This window comes from Chenopodium quinoa, unplaced genomic scaffold (genome assembly GCF_001683475.1).
Source record: "Chenopodium quinoa cultivar QQ74 unplaced genomic scaffold, ASM168347v1, whole genome shotgun sequence".
NCBI classification, from domain to species: domain Eukaryota; kingdom Viridiplantae; phylum Streptophyta; class Magnoliopsida; order Caryophyllales; family Amaranthaceae; genus Chenopodium; species Chenopodium quinoa.
This window is the reverse complement of record NW_018744537.1, coordinates 2,440,803-2,460,718: the sequence shown is the minus strand read 5'-3', so window position 1 is coordinate 2,460,718 and position 19,916 is coordinate 2,440,803. Positions and strand designations below refer to the sequence as shown.

The 19,916-nt window shown below is 34.9% G+C and overlaps 1 protein-coding gene and 1 pseudogene across 1 annotated transcript; both read right to left on the bottom strand.

The window, feature by feature from the left end:
• Positions 1-160: 160 nt before the first annotated feature.
• LOC110698637 (PX domain-containing protein EREX-like) lies at positions 161-8,641 on the bottom strand. Its single transcript, XM_021876115.1, has 10 exons — positions 7,953-8,641; positions 6,799-6,909; positions 6,041-6,139; positions 5,743-5,829; positions 3,770-3,878; positions 2,976-3,595; positions 2,139-2,303; positions 1,805-2,047; positions 1,191-1,400; positions 161-575 (listed from the first exon to the last, which is right to left on the bottom strand). Exons 1-10 carry the CDS (start codon positions 8,136-8,138, stop codon positions 357-359), a joined length of 2,049 nt encoding a protein of 682 aa, XP_021731807.1. The 5' UTR covers positions 8,139-8,641; the 3' UTR covers positions 161-356.
• A 1,443-nt stretch (positions 8,642-10,084) lies between these two features.
• Positions 10,085-12,871, bottom strand: LOC110698958 (annotated as a pseudogene).
• Between the last annotated feature and the right edge of the window lie 7,045 nt (positions 12,872-19,916).

Genomic DNA, 19,916 nt, shown 5'->3' with positions numbered 1-19,916 from the left:
CACAAAGGTGCTACAAAGCAAGTGAATACACACTCTAGCCATACGGCCCATATTAGTTGGATTTTAGTTGGTTAATAACTAGACAATCTATGAAGTTCACTTCTTCAAAAATAAAAAATCTATGAAGTTCACTGGAAAGAGTGCCATTGAAGATGAAATGAGCCACATATATCCTCTCAAAAATATTGCAATATAAGAGATTGAAAATTGAGCCAGTTTGCCAAAGAAAAGCTCAATCTTTTATTTTAACAATACTCCCTTCAAGGGCACAAGAGATCATATACGTACCATCAGATCATTTAGTCAATAAAGTGTTACATGTAATTTATCTGTACATTAATTGTCTTGTCTAACATTCACAAGAACTTTCCTAAGACCGTTTGTTTTGAGGGCACCTCTTTACCTTCATCTGACAGGTCAAGTGTCTTAAGAGCACAGCGGATTAGAGAATTTATTTGTTTCCTTCTTGTGGCATTATCAACGAAGAGCTCTGTAACCATTTTTCGTAGCTCAGCTACTGTTTCACTGTTTGATCTGTCGGCTGAATATTCAACATCTTGTGCAAGCAGCTGTGCCTGTCACAATTATGATTCATATTGAGATGAAGGCACTAAATACAACAGCGCAAGGCTTAGAAGGTAGAGACTAGAAGGCGAAGGAAAAAGTATAAAGATTACAGATTTACAACCATCCAGATATTAGCTCACTGGCACATAACATGAGGATATACAACCATACAAAATATGGAGTAGCACGTACTGCATTAGTTGATGATATACTATCATGAAACAAACTCCACTTCGGAAAAATTTGATTGTTTTTGCGAACAGGGTCTTTTCATTTACTAGTTAAGCTGTTATATACACCCGGGTGCACGGTGCACCCAAGGTATCTTTGCTTAATTTGATGATTAAGTTAAAGGATGGTTTGAATCATCTATTTCATCTGTTCTGAAGTGCTGGGGCTTCTAGAGTTCTAGTCCACTTGATAAATTATAATCATCACTTTAAAAAATACAGCACACGCATTTTGGGACTTTAAATTATATCACAACCACCTCTAAGCTAAACAAATCCATGCATGCTATGGTTTTTTGCAGATTAGCAATGGTTCCCTAGGGAAGGTGGTGTTAATGATCACCTTAATTAAGATCACACGGAAAATGAAGTAAACATGAAAAGGCATTGTACCTCAGCCAGAAGAAGACCAATTCGATTATCAGACGTGGTAAGAAGATCAATAGCATCTGAAGTATCCAGCACTAATTTGTCTTCCTCTTCAACCAGGAAGTTCACACTGGATTCTTCAAGCCGTTTTTGAAGAATTGAACATTCATGCAGCAACTTCTCATTAACAGAACTAGCATATACACTTTTTTGCCTCTCGTTTTGGAGATCTCTCTGATATCAGATGATACTAGAATAAGTTAGAACACTGAGCACACACAAAAATTAATACATACTCAAAAGTCTATCAGAAAAGAAATAGCTTGCACGACTGGCTAGCACACTTTAGTTGAAAGAATCCTGAAGAACAACTAATAGTCCATGGTTGAATTTCACTTAATAATATCTTTTAACCCATCTAGTAAAGAAAATAGATGAAATATTTGACTATAATGAAACCCAGAGAACTTAAAAAGTTAGGCATGAAAGCATGATTAAACAATTCAAATAGATGATAGCGGAATGCCCATATGAAGAATACATGATTAATGGAGATATGACTCAACTTGGCGCAATCATCTAAATACCAATCATTTAAAATAAAAGGAATACTAGGCTCTTTTGGAATGAAAAATTACCTCCAATTCTAGCTTTTCTTTTGTTAAGTTGCTAAGCTCCTGCTTCAAATCTGATTGTGAACTTCGAAGAGACTTAACCTCTTTAACGAGAACTTTCAAATCTGTTTTTGATTTTGTTTCGGACTCATCATGATGTTTCAGTGAGCTTTCAAGTTGATCCCTAGACACGTCTAATTTCTGTTTCAGCAATTCATTCTCCTGGATAATAGCTGAATTTTCTGAAGCCAAACACATCTTTTCATCCTGAAACATCACACTACGATGTCATTATAAGAACCTTAAACCATTCTAGGATGCATAAAGGATTGCTTACAATAGGTGTACAATTTTAAACCTGTTCAGCTTTAAATTTCATTTCCATTTCTAGACATTTCTTCCGAAGTTCCTCCATATCCCATTGCATTTGAGTATACCTCTCCTTTTCAGCTGAAAAAGCTTGTTGAAGATTGTCTTTCGTACTCTCTTTAGTAGTTTCTAGATCCACTTCCAAATCTGTGAGCTGGGAAGAGCATATAAAGTTACAACCTCATATGCCAATGATTAAAAAACAATACTTGGCATAATGCATGGAAGGTTCATGGGATGGGACAGGTAATTACACTAAAAAAGAGGAGTTTTCATTGGCAGCCCTATGTTTTTGTACTTTTAACATTTAGTGCAATTTTGGTACAATTTCCAGAAACTGATTTATAATTCTTCGACTACATTGATAGAACCATGTCTTCTACAGATAACTGGGAATTTGAACAGCATACAAGCTTCAAGATCACATAAGACTTTTCCAAACATCTTGGTTACATGAGATAAATAAACAATGAGACTATTATGAAGAACAGACATCATAATATAATGGCTCCATCATATCAGGTAGGAACAATGGCAAAAAGGACTATCCTGCCTAGGATTACTCATATACAAACAACAAGACAATCAATAAATCTACAATAAACCACTTAGCCAAGGAAGGCAAAGAGTAGGATGTGGAAACCAGCAATTTCTTGAGTACAAAAATATCTAGGAGGGTAATATTAGTGTGATGAGGGCAACTACCACCACCATCAAAAAGTATCAAGAAAAATTAAGAGCAAGAACCACCATTTGGTGCTGTATGCAGCATACTTAAACAGATACAGACAGGATAAACAAGATTAATCTGGATACAGAAAGGTACCTTTGTTGTAAGGTATTGTCTCACTGCAAGCTCTTGATTCAGTCTAGCAACTAGGTCCTCCATATCAGCTTTAGCAGTAGCCAGCCGTCTTTGCATGGTAACGAGAACCCTACTGAATTTATGGCGTTGATCTGATGGAAGAGCCACCAATAAATTGCTAGGAGATTGTAGATCATCATCTATTGGACCTTCAGCTTCCACAGGAGAGTTGGGTCCACCTTCATCGTGAATTCTTGATGTTCCCCAGTCACTAGCTTTTACAGAGATCAGATCACTTCCAGTACTATCGGTTGACATACTTGTCAAATGGCCCATCACCTTGTCCTCTCCTTCAGATAGAATCTCCTTTCCATCCTCATCATGAGGTGTATTTCCAAAGGTATCTTCATAAGATTTATCCTTTTTCCTATCACTATTAGCCCTGTTATATTTGACGCAAGCACCAGCAGTTTCTGATCCACCAGTTAAATCAATATCTGATGCAGAGTTTTCCTCATTAACCCCAGATACAGCATGACCTCCATGCCCAGGTGTTTCAGCGTCCGATTTATTATAACTAGTGCTATCACCGTAGTCTGATGCGACTGATGAGACTCCATTACCAGATGAATCATTGAATGCTGATATAATTTAAATATAAATATAAATCAAATCACTTCATTCAACTTAAACTATTGTCAGATAGAGACATTGCTAAGGTGGTTCCAACTCCCGAGCTTTCAGAAAAGCTGATTAATAAAAGAATACAAGACAAAAATAACCAAAGATATTAAACTTATCAGGAAAACACCCACATGACCTGGCAGCAGCTTCCAACTCCAGAAAGATTGCCACAGGTGCACTCCTTGACACATCAATATTTGATAATAGCTTATCCATCCAACCTTCCAAAGAACTTCTTCTCTGTGTGATAGAGACAGTTGCAAATTATGAGTGCATCAATTCAAAATATTTCCATGTAAGTTTGAAGAAATTATTACAAAGTCTGAATCCGACAAGATAAAAGTGCATATCATTGAGAAAATCATAGTGGTCTAGGCATGAAGATCCACTTAAACAGAACTTGACAAAATTAGGTAAGCTTATAGAAGCTACTCTTCTGGACCAAAAGAACAAATACCTAAAAGTTCATTCAACTGTTAGACAGGATTAATTGGATATGGGATCACATTGACTTTGTCCATACGAAAGCCCTGGCGTTACTAGAGTATGTTAAGACATTGCAACTTAAATAATACATGATGCACCAAGTTGCACTCTACCCAGTCATCTTGCCCTCTTTACTGCTTAATACTTTAGATAAGGATGAACCGGCTCAATAAAGGGTGCTAATGAGAGGAAACAACTTGCAAGCTACTAGAGCATGACTGGGTCAAAACTCAGCACAAGTGAATTTGCTCGATTCAATAAATTAATGATTCGGTTTTAGAAGCTCGCAACTCATTTGACAAAGCTCGCCAAATACTCAGTTGCACTACAAAAATTATCTTCTACTGCTGCTACATATCCCCCCAATAACATCGCTTGTACTTGATTATAAACAGCTTGCATACTCTGGAAAATCCTATTTCAGAACATATTTTTTAACTGGGCCAATATTACAGTTCTTGGAGCACAAAGAAAGTAAACAGTATATATCATAATCTAATATCCACCAGAATAAAAAACTTTTCCTTATCCCTTTCCATTTCATATATCCTTCATTAATTGAGGACTACCATCCCCCATTAATAACAGCACTGCCAGCATATGCAATCTCTTTTTATCTCTTCCTCTCATATTTCATGTTTCTCACTCTTTCTCGAATCTTATGCTTCTCTCGCTTTCTCAGTAAACATTTTTTCAACCTTGTTATCTACCTATTGTCTCTCTGAATTTATCTTAGGTTCACCACTAGGGACATGCACTATCAATTGCATTAACAGCTCTTATGAGAACACTGCCTTATTTCTGTGATATGTGATTTAATTGCTTTTTTTTCCCTCTAAAGTTTCTGATTTTCAAACATATTTATGGGTTTACTATAACAAAACCAAAGATTTATGGTCAAAGGGTAGGTTGGCTGCATGAACTAAGAACCTATCTCTCGTAGTCTCGTGCATCCACGACAATCTGATAATGGGTTAAATTCATTAAAAGATTATTGGGTCTGAAAGACATAATTACAATGTATACATGAGATTTGGATCAGATAGGACTGAATTTGGATCAATGCACACTTATTCAAACAAGGCTCTTTAAATTTTTGGATAGAATTTCCCCTAAAAAATGGATAAAATGTCAGCTAAGATATCTGACTAAAATCATTTTGGACTAGATTTAGGATTGGCAAGGCCCAATCCAACCCATCCAATTCGCACACCTAGGCTACAACAGGAAACTGACAAAAAGGACAGATTGTATAAAGATATGGATCAAAAGTTTCGTCTTTATACAAAAAGGCTGGGGATATTGTGGTGGATCATCAAAAATCTAGATGAGAACTTTCATTACTAAAGACAGCCAGAACCCACAGCTGCACTTTAGACAGCAAAAAATCTCTTAATCACCACATGCACTACTGGAAGAGACACTTAAACATAATACAGGAAGAGCATAACCAGCTAGTCCGGTCCCCTATAAATGAAAATGCAAATTTGAGACTTTTCCTGTTAGATCTTTTAGCAAGTACCATTTGGTAATTGGAGAGCTTAGTGAATAAGTTCATTATAGGTAGATTAAAAGTCAGAAGCTTTTCAGAATCCATCAAATGGAACATTATTCTCACCTCTTCAATCAAACTCCTGCTTTGAGCTCCCATCAGCTTCCTCGGAGGAGGAGCAGGCAGAAAATTCTTGGGAAATAGCTTTTGGAGCTGCAAAAAAAAAAAAAAAAAAAGATCTATACTATTAATAACTGCAAGCAGCCAAGCAGTAGCAAATTAGCAAAAAATCTCTTAGATATTTGATACATGAGCTCTTTCAAAGAATATTGCATTACCAATCCAATTACAGGGTATATATAGGAAAAAGCACCCTGATAAAATATTTTTTTTTAAAAAAAAAAGGAAAAGAAAAAGGGCTAACCTCTGAAAACAACTTCAAAAAGTCACTAAATCTACGTAATATTCCTCGAGTGCTCGTGACTGCTTCTGGTGTCTGTATGCCAACTTGGATCCTGTAATACTGTTGCTTATAGTAGTGAGAATAGAGTAACCAACGGCCAAAAAAACAAATAGAAACTATGAATGTAACCCAATTAAAAAGACAAGGGGAGGGCGTGAGGCTGCGTAAGCTGGAAATACTATTCAAAAATAAACTGCGGTGATTTCATTCACTACAACCTCAAACTGACAATGTAAATGTCTTTTATCCATCTTCAGCAGGAAGATTACATGTTTCAAAAATATACATAAGTTAAATCATAAGGAAAGGGCGACACGCTGCATACAATTTTACTTCCATCAGTCAGGCCTTCCTATGACTGCCCAGGAAAACAAAAAAAAAATTGATTAAAGAATTCATGAGTTAAATAACAAGTGGCCAAGCCAATCAAGACTTTATATCACACACATAGACTATGAAACCTCATAGAAAACAAATCCATGACATCTGATGAAATTGTCTGATTGCAATGGTGAATACAATGAAATAGAAAATATGTAACGGAAGATAAAAGAAAGTTTTTATGGTCAGCTAATTTATAGAATTAAAGCTGTTTCTTGACTGGGATGGATTTCATGCAATTATAACATGACACAAAGATCACATACAAATGACTATTGCCTCTCTTTTCATTAAAAGTCTAAGTGACAAATCATGTTAAAAATATATGTAATTTTTACCACAACTGGACCGGAGCCTCTTGAATCTGATAGAGTAGTCCAAGAAGGAATAGTGATGCAATAACTCCATCCAGTGGGAGGATCATGAGGCCATACAGTGTGACGTCCATCCTGCAGACAAATCAAATAATTTCAAAAACTTGTACATTTTTTTTTTGATAAACTCATCTTTACTTGAAAAATAAATGCACTAATCTTTCCTTAAAAAAATGAATATTCTCTATTAACAAGAAAAGGAGTTCTTCTATAGTTTACTTGCTATTGAAATAGTTAATTAATCAAAATACAATCCATTTTGTGATATCTCTAAAATGTTGTAATTTCAGTCATGACAGTTCACTTAACATTCTCATTTTAGAATGACATATAATATCCATATTGAGTACTTTTCTTAACTCTTAACATTTCCATTCAAAAATTTCAAATCAAGATAGTTCTCTGAGCATTGCATTCCAAAATTTTAAATCAAGATACTCTAGGCATTTCTCATTCCACAAAATTTTCTTTTGATTTGATTCAGCAGAAATGATAGCTACTTAAATAGGTACACCGCGTTCCATAATCTTTTGCCTGCTATGAACCACTATCCCCTTCTCTCTTTTAAGCACTTTTGAGCACATTGCTAATCCTCTAATTCAACCAGTCTCTCCTTCACCTATAAAACAATCGCTAATGCAAAAGGAGGGCCACTTTAATTCATCAAACCCTTTACCTCGATCAACATCATTCAATCCAATTACATAGTATTCACACATAACCAATTATAACAAATCATCTCCCACATTTACTCTCAACTTACAATATTTATCTAGTAAAATCAAACTATTCAAACCCCCGCCCTCCCCCTCTTCAGGAATCATGAGCTTCATAACCATCATAATCATTCATAGAAAATCAAATTTCCAACATTAAATTGACTAAAATCATGCAATTATATAAAGAAAAAGGTAAAAAATCACTAAAACCCAGAAATCAAATACCCACTAAATTTGTACTAGCAGACTTAGAAAAGCAAAAATTCCCAAACCCAGAAATCAAATACCCACAAAAATTGTACCAGCAAGCTTACAAAACCCAAAATCCCAATTAATAATCAATCAACCCCAGAAATTATAAAATTTAAAATTGGGGAAATTAAAAAGAAAAAAGCATACCCATATTTGAGGAGGGGAGCTCCAATCCATGCCCAAAGGCAAAGGGGAAGTACCATCATGACGAAAGGTAGACTGTACTTCGACGATTGGTGAAGAATCTTCAAATTCACGAGTTAATCTTTCATATATAAGATGATCAGAAATTCCGAAATCCAAGAGTGTAAAATCCATCCCATAAGCATTCATACTAGTTGTATAATATATCTCTCTTTCTAAATTTCAATTTTTCAGGGGTGATGATGGGTAATTAACTGCCATTTTTGTAGTAGAGGAGATAAATTTGCAGTTTTTGGAAGTTGGAGGAAGTAGTTTATCACAAGGTGGTCGGTATTGAGAAAGGGTTTTTTGCTGAATCGTAGATTTTGGCATTGGGGTCTACTTTCATTACCTAGGGCTTGTCAAATGGATCGAGTCGTGTTATAATCTTCGAAATCGGGTCACTTTCTAGTTGATTCGTCGAACCATGCATTGATTCAATCAATATTAATTCAAAGTCAATTCAACGATTTAAGAGTTCAGTTTATAATGTTTTTTTTTTTTATTTTTAGTCGTGATTGTACTCACCTTATTTCTTTTTCCAAAGTATTTGAGCATTGATATGTATATTAGTATTTTGAAATTTTATACCGACAAATGCAATAAGATATCACATTAGTATACATTTTTCCATTTTTTTTTCTTTGACACATATTTTTCCATCTCCTAGTTGTTGCACTGCATGTCTGCATGCTACCAATGCCCCGTGGTAGTGAAACCTAATTAGTTTTTCTACTAGTGGAGATTATTAGCAAAATATTAATTTGGTAGAATTAATAGTGAAGTTTATTATATTCGGGGGTATCTGTTTTTGAAAGGCTTTCCAATTGCATTTCTTTGTTATTCTTCTAATTCATTGGTCAAAGTTTAAACATTTATATTGCTAATTAAAAATGCAATTGAAAAAATATTTAAAGAACGGAAAGAGTAACAAGATTAACAAAAGCAATCAATGATATAGTTAGTAGTCGATTTGCTCCATGAACGTTTTATAGGGGTGAGCAAAAATTTAGGGTACCCTGACCTAAAACCGGAACCTGTAGATCAGGTTCCGATTCTGGGTAATAAAACTGGGAACCTATTGCAACAGCTTCAGGTTTCGGGTAATAAAATTTTGGACCCGGAACCTATAGGGTACCCAGTTAGTTCAGGTTCCTTGTAGGGTACACGAAACCGGAACCTATCTTTAAGCCCAAATATAAAAGCCCTATATCAAAATTGTATAATTAAGTAAGCTCCAACAAAACAAAAAAAAAAAAAAAAAAAAAAAAAAAAAAAAAAAAAAACCTCGGCCCTAAGCTCATACATCATTTCTCATTTCCTACACCGGCCATCACCTACCTCTCTCCCTCCTCTATTCATTTTTCATCTTACTCTTAAAGGTTTAATTAAAGGTAGTAATATAAGTATTTGTAATTTTGTATTCTATATTAAAGTTGTAAGCTTTTATTGTGAACATCCATTTTTTTTTTGTATAAATTTTGTAACAATTTATCAAGTAACTATTAAGCTTACTTGAAAAGACAGGGTACCCTGTTTCGGAACGGTAACCTGTAGGTTTCGGTTCCCAATTTTTAGAAACCTGTTGAACAGGTTCGGGTTCCGGTTCCTATTTTTAGGAACCTGTTGCAACAGATTCCAGTTTCGGGTCCTGAGATTTAGACGTACAGGGTACCCTGCTATGCTCACCCCTACGTTTTATATGCTACACTGGCTTTTTAAAGTCATTTCATCACCAAAACACTAACAAGTACTCCATGTAAGATATAACAAAACCCAGAAAAACCACAAGAAAGCACAAAAAATTGGAGCAAAGCATAGCCAACCCTTCTAGGAAGATCCCTAAGCTAACATCAAACCTGTAACAGACATATAGCAAAACAAACCTATTACATGTGTTTTTTCACTATAACATAAAAATCCTAGGAAAACAAAATGCTATTTCCGTTATTCTCACTAAGCAAAAATTCATTAATAATATGCAGAATGCAGCCTTGTTAGACTCCATCTTGCAGCATCTTATATTGAGCACAAACAGTTCAAAGGAAGTTCTAACAGCATAATGGATAGATAGATGTTAACATGGAATGTGGTGATCATAATACTGGAATCGAGCAGGTGACTGAGGCTTTTGGTAAATTCATCAATGTGTTCTCGACTGACATCTGATTTTGATATGGAATTGCATTTCTGTCTCGGGCTAAGCATATGACTAGTTCCTCCAAAACTAACGCATGTCTCAGGAAAAACTGGCTTATTACCACTTCGCGTTCTATTCCAAAGTATTTCTTTATCACTATTCTTCTGAGATGATATCTGCAACATACAGGAATTTCATCATCTGTAGTAAAAAAATCTCGTTCCAACTCTAGTTCCTTTTTTCTGATATACCCATATATATCATCACCCATAGCCACGTCAGACTGATCCATGAGTACTCCCTATAAAATAACCAGCATATAATTAAAAAATTTTGTAATCAATACCAATCATACCATGTACATAAGATAAATACTAAAACCACACACCAACCTCTTGAAAAACAAGTGTTTCTTCTAGGGAGCCTCAGTTTCTCACGGTGAGAAACAAAACATGGTATTTTTGTAAATAAACCAACAACTTTATTCAATTGTGGAGCCTACAACAATGAAAAAACTGTTGATTTATTTACGAAAATGCCCCCATGAGAAACAAATTTCGTTTCTCACTATGAGAATAACAGGGAATTTCCCGTTTCTAAAACAGGTGAACAGTTGAGAAAGTGCAACAACAGTTCATTCCAGCAACATATGTCAATTTCACCCAGCTCTAGATGTTTAATTAAGATTATGAAACACGGGCAGTTGATCCTTTAAGACCTTTTCATCAGCCTGGCCGAATAGCTACAACCACAGGTTAGCCAACTGGTGAATTCCATAGTTTATAGAGTACAGAAATAATAGCATCAGACAATTTTAGAGATAGAGACGTACCGGCACTAACAAGCCCTGCAACGATAAATGTTGAACATAACACAAGGGTCTAATGAGATTAATTATTTTCTGAAAAGCTACTTCAAACACATCAAATTCTAACATCTCAATTACACACAGAACTGCTTTAACAAGACGATGCATTATCGGTATCGAGTAACATTTTGCTATATGATCACGGTAATCAAGGTACTCAAGGTTGGGAGCATTGATAAGCACCAAGTCATTAGCCTCGACAGAAAGCCTTCATTAGCAATAAAAGACACATACAAGAAGAGCAATTTCAAGTTTGGAAGACGATAAGATGGCATGGTAAAAACATGATCAAGGCCAATATTGACCCTCTTAGTATTTTGATGATTGACAAAACAAACAAACTTTGACTAATGATGTGTGATAGTCTTTGGTAGAACGAAAAGATTCAGGTGTTAACAAATTGTTCCAGAGTAGGAGCAACCGAATTGGAAGTCTTGATATTCTTATGCAAGCTTTCAAGAAGAAGAGAAAATTCCAGTCCGTAGAATTCATTGTAAGCACTAGAGTCTTTATGTGCAGAGAGGAAGAACTAAATGTTTTAACGTAAAACTCCTTAAAAGTCAATAAAATAGAATCGGTTTTCAAAATAAGATATATTTTGTAAGTAAATAAATAATAAATAATTGTTTAATTAAAAGATAAGTTTGTTATTTTTAAATTAAATAATTATTTAAAGTTTTTATCTTTTTAAACAATAAAATCTTTTTAACTGCTTTATTTTGACCAAGTAAAATTGGTTATCTAATTTTTAAGGAGGCACGTTGAAAGCTTGAGAGGAAAGTCAGGGAGATCTTACCCATTCTCTGATCAACGTTCTTTAACTTCCAAGGTTAAGGTGAACGTGGATCATGGGAGGAGTGGGAAACAAGATTGAGGCTTTCCATCTCTCTATAAAAGGCTTGCAACGAACTCTGATTTTTGGTGTGGAAAAACATTCAATTTTTAGAGCTTAAGTTTTCATAAAATATTTACTGTATAGAGCTGAGTTACTTTCTGTCTTAATCTTCTCTAGTGCACTAGGAAAAGTCTTGTAATTACTTTTGTGATTCGAGATTGGGGTTTGAGAGAATTGTAACTAAGAGACTTGAGTGAGTATGTTAGAGAGTTGTAAGTGATTCAGAGTCGAATCATATAGGAGAGTTAAGCTGCGGTAGAGTGACCGTAGCTGGGATACTTGAGTTCCTAGAGAAACTTGAGTGTAGGCGGAAGTTTCACCTTTGTAAAAGAGTCTTTACATAGGGAAAATATTCGAAAAGCCTACATGTGTTCTCTTTTTTCTTACATTGTTTAATTCCGCAAAAAATTCACTATTCTCTATATCCTACAATTCACCCCCCCTCTTATAGTAGACATCGATCAAACACAAGCTAACACCTCCAACGTTTCACATGTGAAAATAAGCTGGGGGCAGCTGTGCGTCACCTGGTTCTCTCACCAGAATACAGAGATCAAGCTCCCTAAGTCCACAAAGGGTCAATGGATAAGAGATCCACGCATTAAGTCGTGAAGATTTCAAGTCAAGGAAGCAACCTCGCTTACACTTATAGGCATAGCAACCATTATAATACACTCTAGCAAAGTCCCCGCTGCCAACTTGAAGTCTAAACTTGGTGAGATACCGCGATTGGTGTGCTTGGAGTACATTATCAACAAAGCTCACAAAAGTGGGGAAACGTTCAATTGCATAGGGATGTTTCAAACAAAGAGATATAGGTGAACCATCAAAATCGAGGCTCGTAATCAAAGGAAAAACACGCCTCAATCTCCTAGACAAGTCGGAAATAGCAGCAGCATCCTTGGTGGGAAGCAAAGATACGTCCGAATCAACAATTCATCAGGCAAATTGGTGAGCCTATCATGGCTATCAACCAACATAACATTTCATTTATATTGCGATTCCTGCTTAAAAATATAATGTTAATTAAAAACCCTTATGGAAAAATAAGCATACAATCATGTTCATAGTTCCGTTATTTAACAATAATGTAAGGTTTACGAACAAATTTGACTCAAATTAAATTCTTCCCGCTTAAGAAGTTACTTAGAATTCTATACGATTAAAAAGACTTTTATAGATTTGTCTGGACATATAACTTCTCCTAAAAATAGATTAGAGATATTATGGTACGTGCATCAACAAGCGTGAAGTATCGCGTGTATGCTAGATTAACATTAGAACCCTGAATTGAATCAATTTGATGATTGACGTTATTAGATTCTGAATTGAAATTCAATGGTTAAGAAAAGAAATCTATTGTACCTCAGGAGCTGCGGAGAATGCAGAGTATGCTAGATTCAAGAACACAATCAAGAGTAAACGTTAGTTCTGTATTTTCTGTGTGTGTATTGCTGAGCAGTTAGCACATATAGCACCGTAGTATGTACTCTAATTTTTATAATATACAATATGTGAAACTCTTTTTGAAATTAATAAATAAATGAATAACCTAATGGCGCGGCACCTTTTTTTTTTGTGCAGCTGACCACACCATACGATCGCTTGTAACCTTATAACACTAATTAATGAAGTAACTCTCATGATGGCTTACCGTATAAAAAATTTGTGATAAAAGATTTGGCTATAAACTATTATAGTTACACAATATTTTATATGTGGCTGGCCATACCGTGACAGGGGTTACTTATTCTGAGATTACTCGTTTGGTGAGGGGTTACTTGTAAAGGTTACTTATTCAGGGTTTACTCGTTTGATTAGGGGTAATTATTCAGGGGTTACTCGTTTAGTCAGGGGTAAATTATAGGGGTTATTTATTCAAAAGTTACTCGGTCGGTCAAGGGTTACTCTCACACAGAAAACACGATATCCGAGTGAGTAAGTAACCCCTGAATAAGTAACCCCTAAAAGTAACCCTTGAATAAGCAATCCATACAAGTAACCCCTGAATAAGTAACTCTATAAGCAACCCCTACAAGTAACCCTTGAATAAGCAACCCTTTCAAGTAAACCTTGAATAAATAACTCTATAAGTAACCCCTGAATAAGTAACTCTATAAGTAACCCCTAAATAAGTAACTCATACAAGTAATCCCTAAATAAGTAACTCTATAAGTAACCCTTGCCACACGGTGTGGCCAGTCACACAGATTAATTGCTGGTAATTAAAGCACTTGCATGGACGAGTATATTTTAAACTGAGTATAATTTATTGGAAAATGTGGTAGTTTAATTATGAAGGATAATATTATAATTTATATTGGGTGCTTATATTGCCAAGGCAAAAAAGTCACTTTCAAGACAAATTATCTACCTATTGCCCGTAATCTTTGATAATCTAAATATGTCAAACTTATTAATTCAATAAAATACTTTATAATATTTTGTTGCTTATAATTTAGTAGCTAAATATTCTAATTAAAATCTTATTAATTTAACTCCAATACGTTTAATACATCTTCAAGGAGTGCTTCACGAGTTTGATACTGTGTACTAAACATAACATCCACATCTTCTTCCATCACTATATGATTATCCATAATCTGCCAAAGAAATAGGTAAATAATTAAGATGCAATATTTAAATCCCTTTGTCTACCTTAACAAGATTTTGAAACCAATTCTTAACAATGTCCAACAACTAGATTTTTAGAGTTTGAGAATTGAAGTAAAACACGCATACAGACATAGTGTTATTTTTTATAAATAAAAAAAAATTCTTTAATCTTTATTTTCTTACACCTAAAAAGTAAATATGAAATTTGTTCAATGGCAAATTTAATAATAAAGGTAGAACATCAATACGTTTTAAGTTGATATGAAAACACGTTTACTAATAGTCAATTACAAACAAATTAAGGGCTTGATAAATAAATGAAATTAATTAATAAACTAATTTAGAGGTAGCTAATACCTATAAAGCTTTGATAATGGTATCTCTCCCAATAAAATGTTAAATTTAGTGATTATAAGAGGATTATATGGATGGTGAATAATTTAATAAATTGCATATTTTAACGTGAATAATTAGTAGTTGGAGTTGGAAAGATTTTAATTGGAATATTTAGCTACTAATATTATAGGCAACAAAATATGACAAAGTATTTTATTGAATTAATAAATTTGATATATTTGGATACTCAAAGATTACGGACAAAGGGTAGATAATTTTCCTTGACAATGGCTTTTTTTTGCCTTGGCAATATCAACGCCCTTTATTATATTCTACGAAGATATGCAAAACAAGTTAATAAGCTACTATTTTATCTTTAAAAAGTCTTTAGAAAAATAGATTATTATATCATATACGTTTTTTTTCCTATGTATACACAAATATTGGTTAATGTGGGTCAAGTAAATAGTGCCAAAAGTCCCAGTGAAGCAAAAAACAGAGGGAGTAACTTTCGACAAATATCTTATACATCTGTTACGGAGTATATATATATATAATGAATTTTGTTTTAAATCGACTAATAATAATAAAAAGTTCAAAACCTTATATGATTGTTTTATTATAATTCATAATTTTTTAAAGAACGTTGTGGATATTATTAACTTAAATCAAGATCTGTCAAAGCTTGAAAACTTTGGGAAAATCAGTCGTACGTACTTAAGTATTCCAAATTTATATCATTCTTTTATTTAGCTACCATATGGACAACCGCAGTACCCGCATGTCAAACATAAATTGGTGTAACTCCAAACTAATTTCTTTTAATTGCTCTAACTATGCTACTTGTGTTACTTTCAAGAACTACCAAAGAGTTCAAACTCTTTCTCAAATCCACCCACAACCTTATGAGCAGTAGTACTATTATATTTTTAATTGTCAATTGATTATTAATCTATGAGTAGAAAATTTGAATAATTTAAATATTTTTCTCATGGTATCCTATGTCAAAATATCCTAAATAAAAAAGAATATTCACCTTTTACATAACACTGTTTGTATTAATGATATGTTTTAAAATTAGGATATAAATAAATAGTTTATTTTAAAATTCAATAAACACAAAACTCACTAGTCATTTAATTATTAATTTTTTTTAAGGAAAACTAGTCATTTTATTAAATGTAAACAAATACAAAGTACAGAGTACAAACTAATTATTCTTTAATGTTTATACATAAATGTGTATATAAGCCTCATCAAGTACACTACAAAGATTAGAATAATTAAATTAATTAAATATCATTATAAATTTATAAGAACTTATTCAACCAATAATAATATTACTTCCTCTTCTTTTAGTTACTACGTATTTTCTTCAACAGCACATGCATGAGCTAAATAGTCAAGCTCAATTTCTTCCTGGAGGTCCAGGAATGTAACCTGGACTTCCTGAATGTGATGATGGGGAAGGCTTTCCTTTAGACTTAACCTCCAATGAAACAAGATTAGCCTCCTCCTTCATCCATTGAACGTTGTCGTCGCGCTTATAATGAACGTTGTCATCACCCTTTAAAGGCCTACAATTTCCATGCTCTACAAGAAGGTTAAAGCTCAAGAACAGAATCAAGATCATCAATGATTTAATTATCTTATTATAATAGAAACTCATTTTTGTGGAATTGCCTAAATTAAAGTTTGGTTAGTTATGAAAAAATTAAAATTAAGAACAAGTTAAGGATTTTTTGCACAAAACAGATGAATGGAATGAGATTTAATGCATATGATAAGAGGTGTATATACGTACGTGTATTTATATGCATGTTTTCCCATGACTTATACGTAGGTAATTAAGGATTTACTGTTGGATCCCCTTTGACAAGGTACGATACTTTGAATAATTGAATTTATTAATATAGCAAGAACAAGATATATTCGGTAAAAGAAGTAATTAAAGGGTTGGATTAGTTGATTACAAATATTCTTAAATATATTCAACTTTAAGAAAGTAAGAATTAAAGGGTTGAATAATTCTCTTAAGAAAAAAAATATTCAATTCTATAATAAAAATGTTGCACCATTTGCACTATTGACATTTTTCAATTACATATCATAATTTATGGACAATTTTGCAATGGCTATAAAAATATTGTAGCCATTGTAATCTTTCAATCTGGACCTTTAAATTTGGTATTAAATCTTGGCCATCCATAGAGTTGACTAAATAATTAATATAATTATATTTTTGTATACAATAAAAAAAAAATTATCTATTTTGAAATAAAGTTAATGATAATAAGTATTTTCCCAACCCTTTCTTCCATTGATACGTTTGATTCCGAAGTTCGACTTCAGTATGATGCATGTATTACATATAACATTGGTCTTGGGTGATACTTTGTTTTGCGAGAAAGATAATATAGAATAGTTAATTGTGGAGGATAAAATATCTAATATTTCTATTATACGATACTAACAAAGTTACCCATGTTAATTTTCTGCTCTACAATTATGGAGATTCACTACTAGAAAACAGGTCATTTTCGACGAAAAAATTCCGTCGAAAACACCCTGATTTCCGTCGGAAAGTGGCGTCGTAACAGTATTTGTAGGAAAATCGACCTTTTTCGGCGGAAACACTTTTCCAACAGAAAGTCCGTCAGAATTCATGCGACGGAAGAGGTTTTCCGGCCCAGAAAAGTTTTGCCCTCATTTGACACACGATCGCTATCCTCCGTGAACAACTCTGGAATTTCAGCGTCGTCCACGTCGGCATTCACATTTCGACCGAGATCTCGTGTTTAAGTGTCAACCGTCGACTGAAAGTAGTTACTGCAGAAGTTTGCTATCTCTTCGGTGAGATAAGCATTGCAAATGGATCCTTCAACTCGAGCCTTGTTTCCAATTTTTCGTTTCAAATGATTGAGGAACCTGCAATCATAGTTATGTGAATGTATAAACACGACATGACATTGAATCTGATGTAAGAAGTAGGATGTGCATGAGTCTTTGATTTACCTTTCGAACGGATACATCCATCTATATTGAACTGGACCACATAACTTCCCCTCATATGGCAAATGAATAGGTAAATGCTCCATGGAGTTAAAGAATGCAGGGGGAAAGACCGTCTCAAGCTTACACAGGATCTCAACTATGTTTTTCTCCAATCGCCCCATGTCACTAACTAATGTTGTATAGCAACACAAATCGCGAAAGAATTGGCTGATCTCTGTTATTGCATTCCAAATATGGCAAGGGAGCAATTCCCTCAGAGCAGTAGGCAACAACCTCTCCATGAACAGTGACAGTCATGGCTTTTGATTCCGTGTAGCTTATTACATGCTTGCATATCTACGCATCTGCTCAAATTGGAGGCGTAACCATCGGGAAATCGCAGCTGTTTAACCCACTCACACAACACTTTTCTCTGAGCCTTGTCAAGAGTGAATGGAGCCCTTGGCATGAACTCTTTTCCTCTATCATCCTCCTGAAGATGAAGCTGCGGATGTTTACAATATTTAGCAATGTCATTTCGAGCGGATGGCGTGTCACACGTATGCTTTTTCACAGCCATTACAGTGTGAATTAACTTATCAAAGAAATTCTTCTCAATGTGCATGACATCTAAGTTGTGACAAATAAGCAGATGCTTCCAATATGGAAGCTCCCACAGTATGCTTTGCTTGAACCACCCCTTCTTTTCTTTTTTGAGGCTTTGAAGTGACTCGGGCCCATCTGTAGCCTTCGGAAGGTCTTTCACACATTCCCACAGCTCCTCTCCTGACATAATGTGTGGAGGTGCACCCTTTTCGACTTTGTTTTTGCAGAATGCAGTTCTACTGTTCCGAAAAGGGTGATCTGTCGAAAGGAACTGGCGGTGGCAATCAAACCAAGAAACCTTACAACCATGTTCGAGCCAAAATGTTTTGCTTTTTCCCATGCAATACGGACATGCTTTCTTACCAGATGTGGCCCAACCGGACAACATACCATATGCTGGGAAGTCACTAACAGTCCATAGGATGGCTGCTCGAAGATTGAAATTTTGTTTCATCGAAATATTGTATGTATACTTGCCAACTTCCCATAACTGTTTCAACTCCTCTATCAACGGTTGCATGTACACATCCAAGTTACCCTTAGGATTTTTAGGACCAGGAACGAGCAACAAAAAAACATAAATTGTCTTTTCATACACATTGAGGGAGGCAGGTTGTAAGGGGTCAAAATGACAGGCCAACAAGAATATTGTCCCCTAAACTTGCCGTGAAGAGCAAAACCATCTGTACACAAGCCAAGCCGAACATTATGAGGCTCAAAGGCAAACTTTGGAAAGCAACTATCGAGGTGTTTCCAAGCTTCCACTACAAGAATTAAGCTTATTTCCGACGGAAATTTTCCGTCGAAAAATGTCTGTCGGAAAACCTTTCGTTTGAAAAAAGGTCTTTTCCGACGGAAGTCGTAGCAGAATTTGAATTTCAAAGTAAGTCCGTCGGAAATTTCCGACGGATTTTTCCACGGAATAATCCGTCGGAAGATTAGCTTTCCGACGGAATATTCCGTCGGAAATTTTATTAAAAAAAAATTAAAAAAAAAAGCCCCCACCCACCCAACCAGCCACCTGACCAGACCCACCCCACCACCCAACCACCCTCTGACCAGACCCACCACTAACCCACCCCCCTAACCCACCCAACATACCACCCAAACTCAACAAACGTACCACCCTCACCCACCCCCACCACCGAAAAAAACCCACCCCCACCCCTAACCGTAACAGCCCACCAACCCACAAACCCAGACCACCGAAACCCACCACCAGCCCCCACCTCCACCACCAGCCCACACCCACCCACCCACCCACCCATACCCGCCTAGCGAAACCCCCCCACCAGCCCACCCATACCCACCGTAACCCACCCATACCCAAAAGATACAAAAAATCAAAAATTACAAAATCAAAAATTACAAAAATCAAAAATTACAAAAATTACAAAAATCAGAAATTACAAAAAATCAAAAATTACAAAAATCAAAAATTACAAAAATTACAAAAAATTACAAATCAAAAAT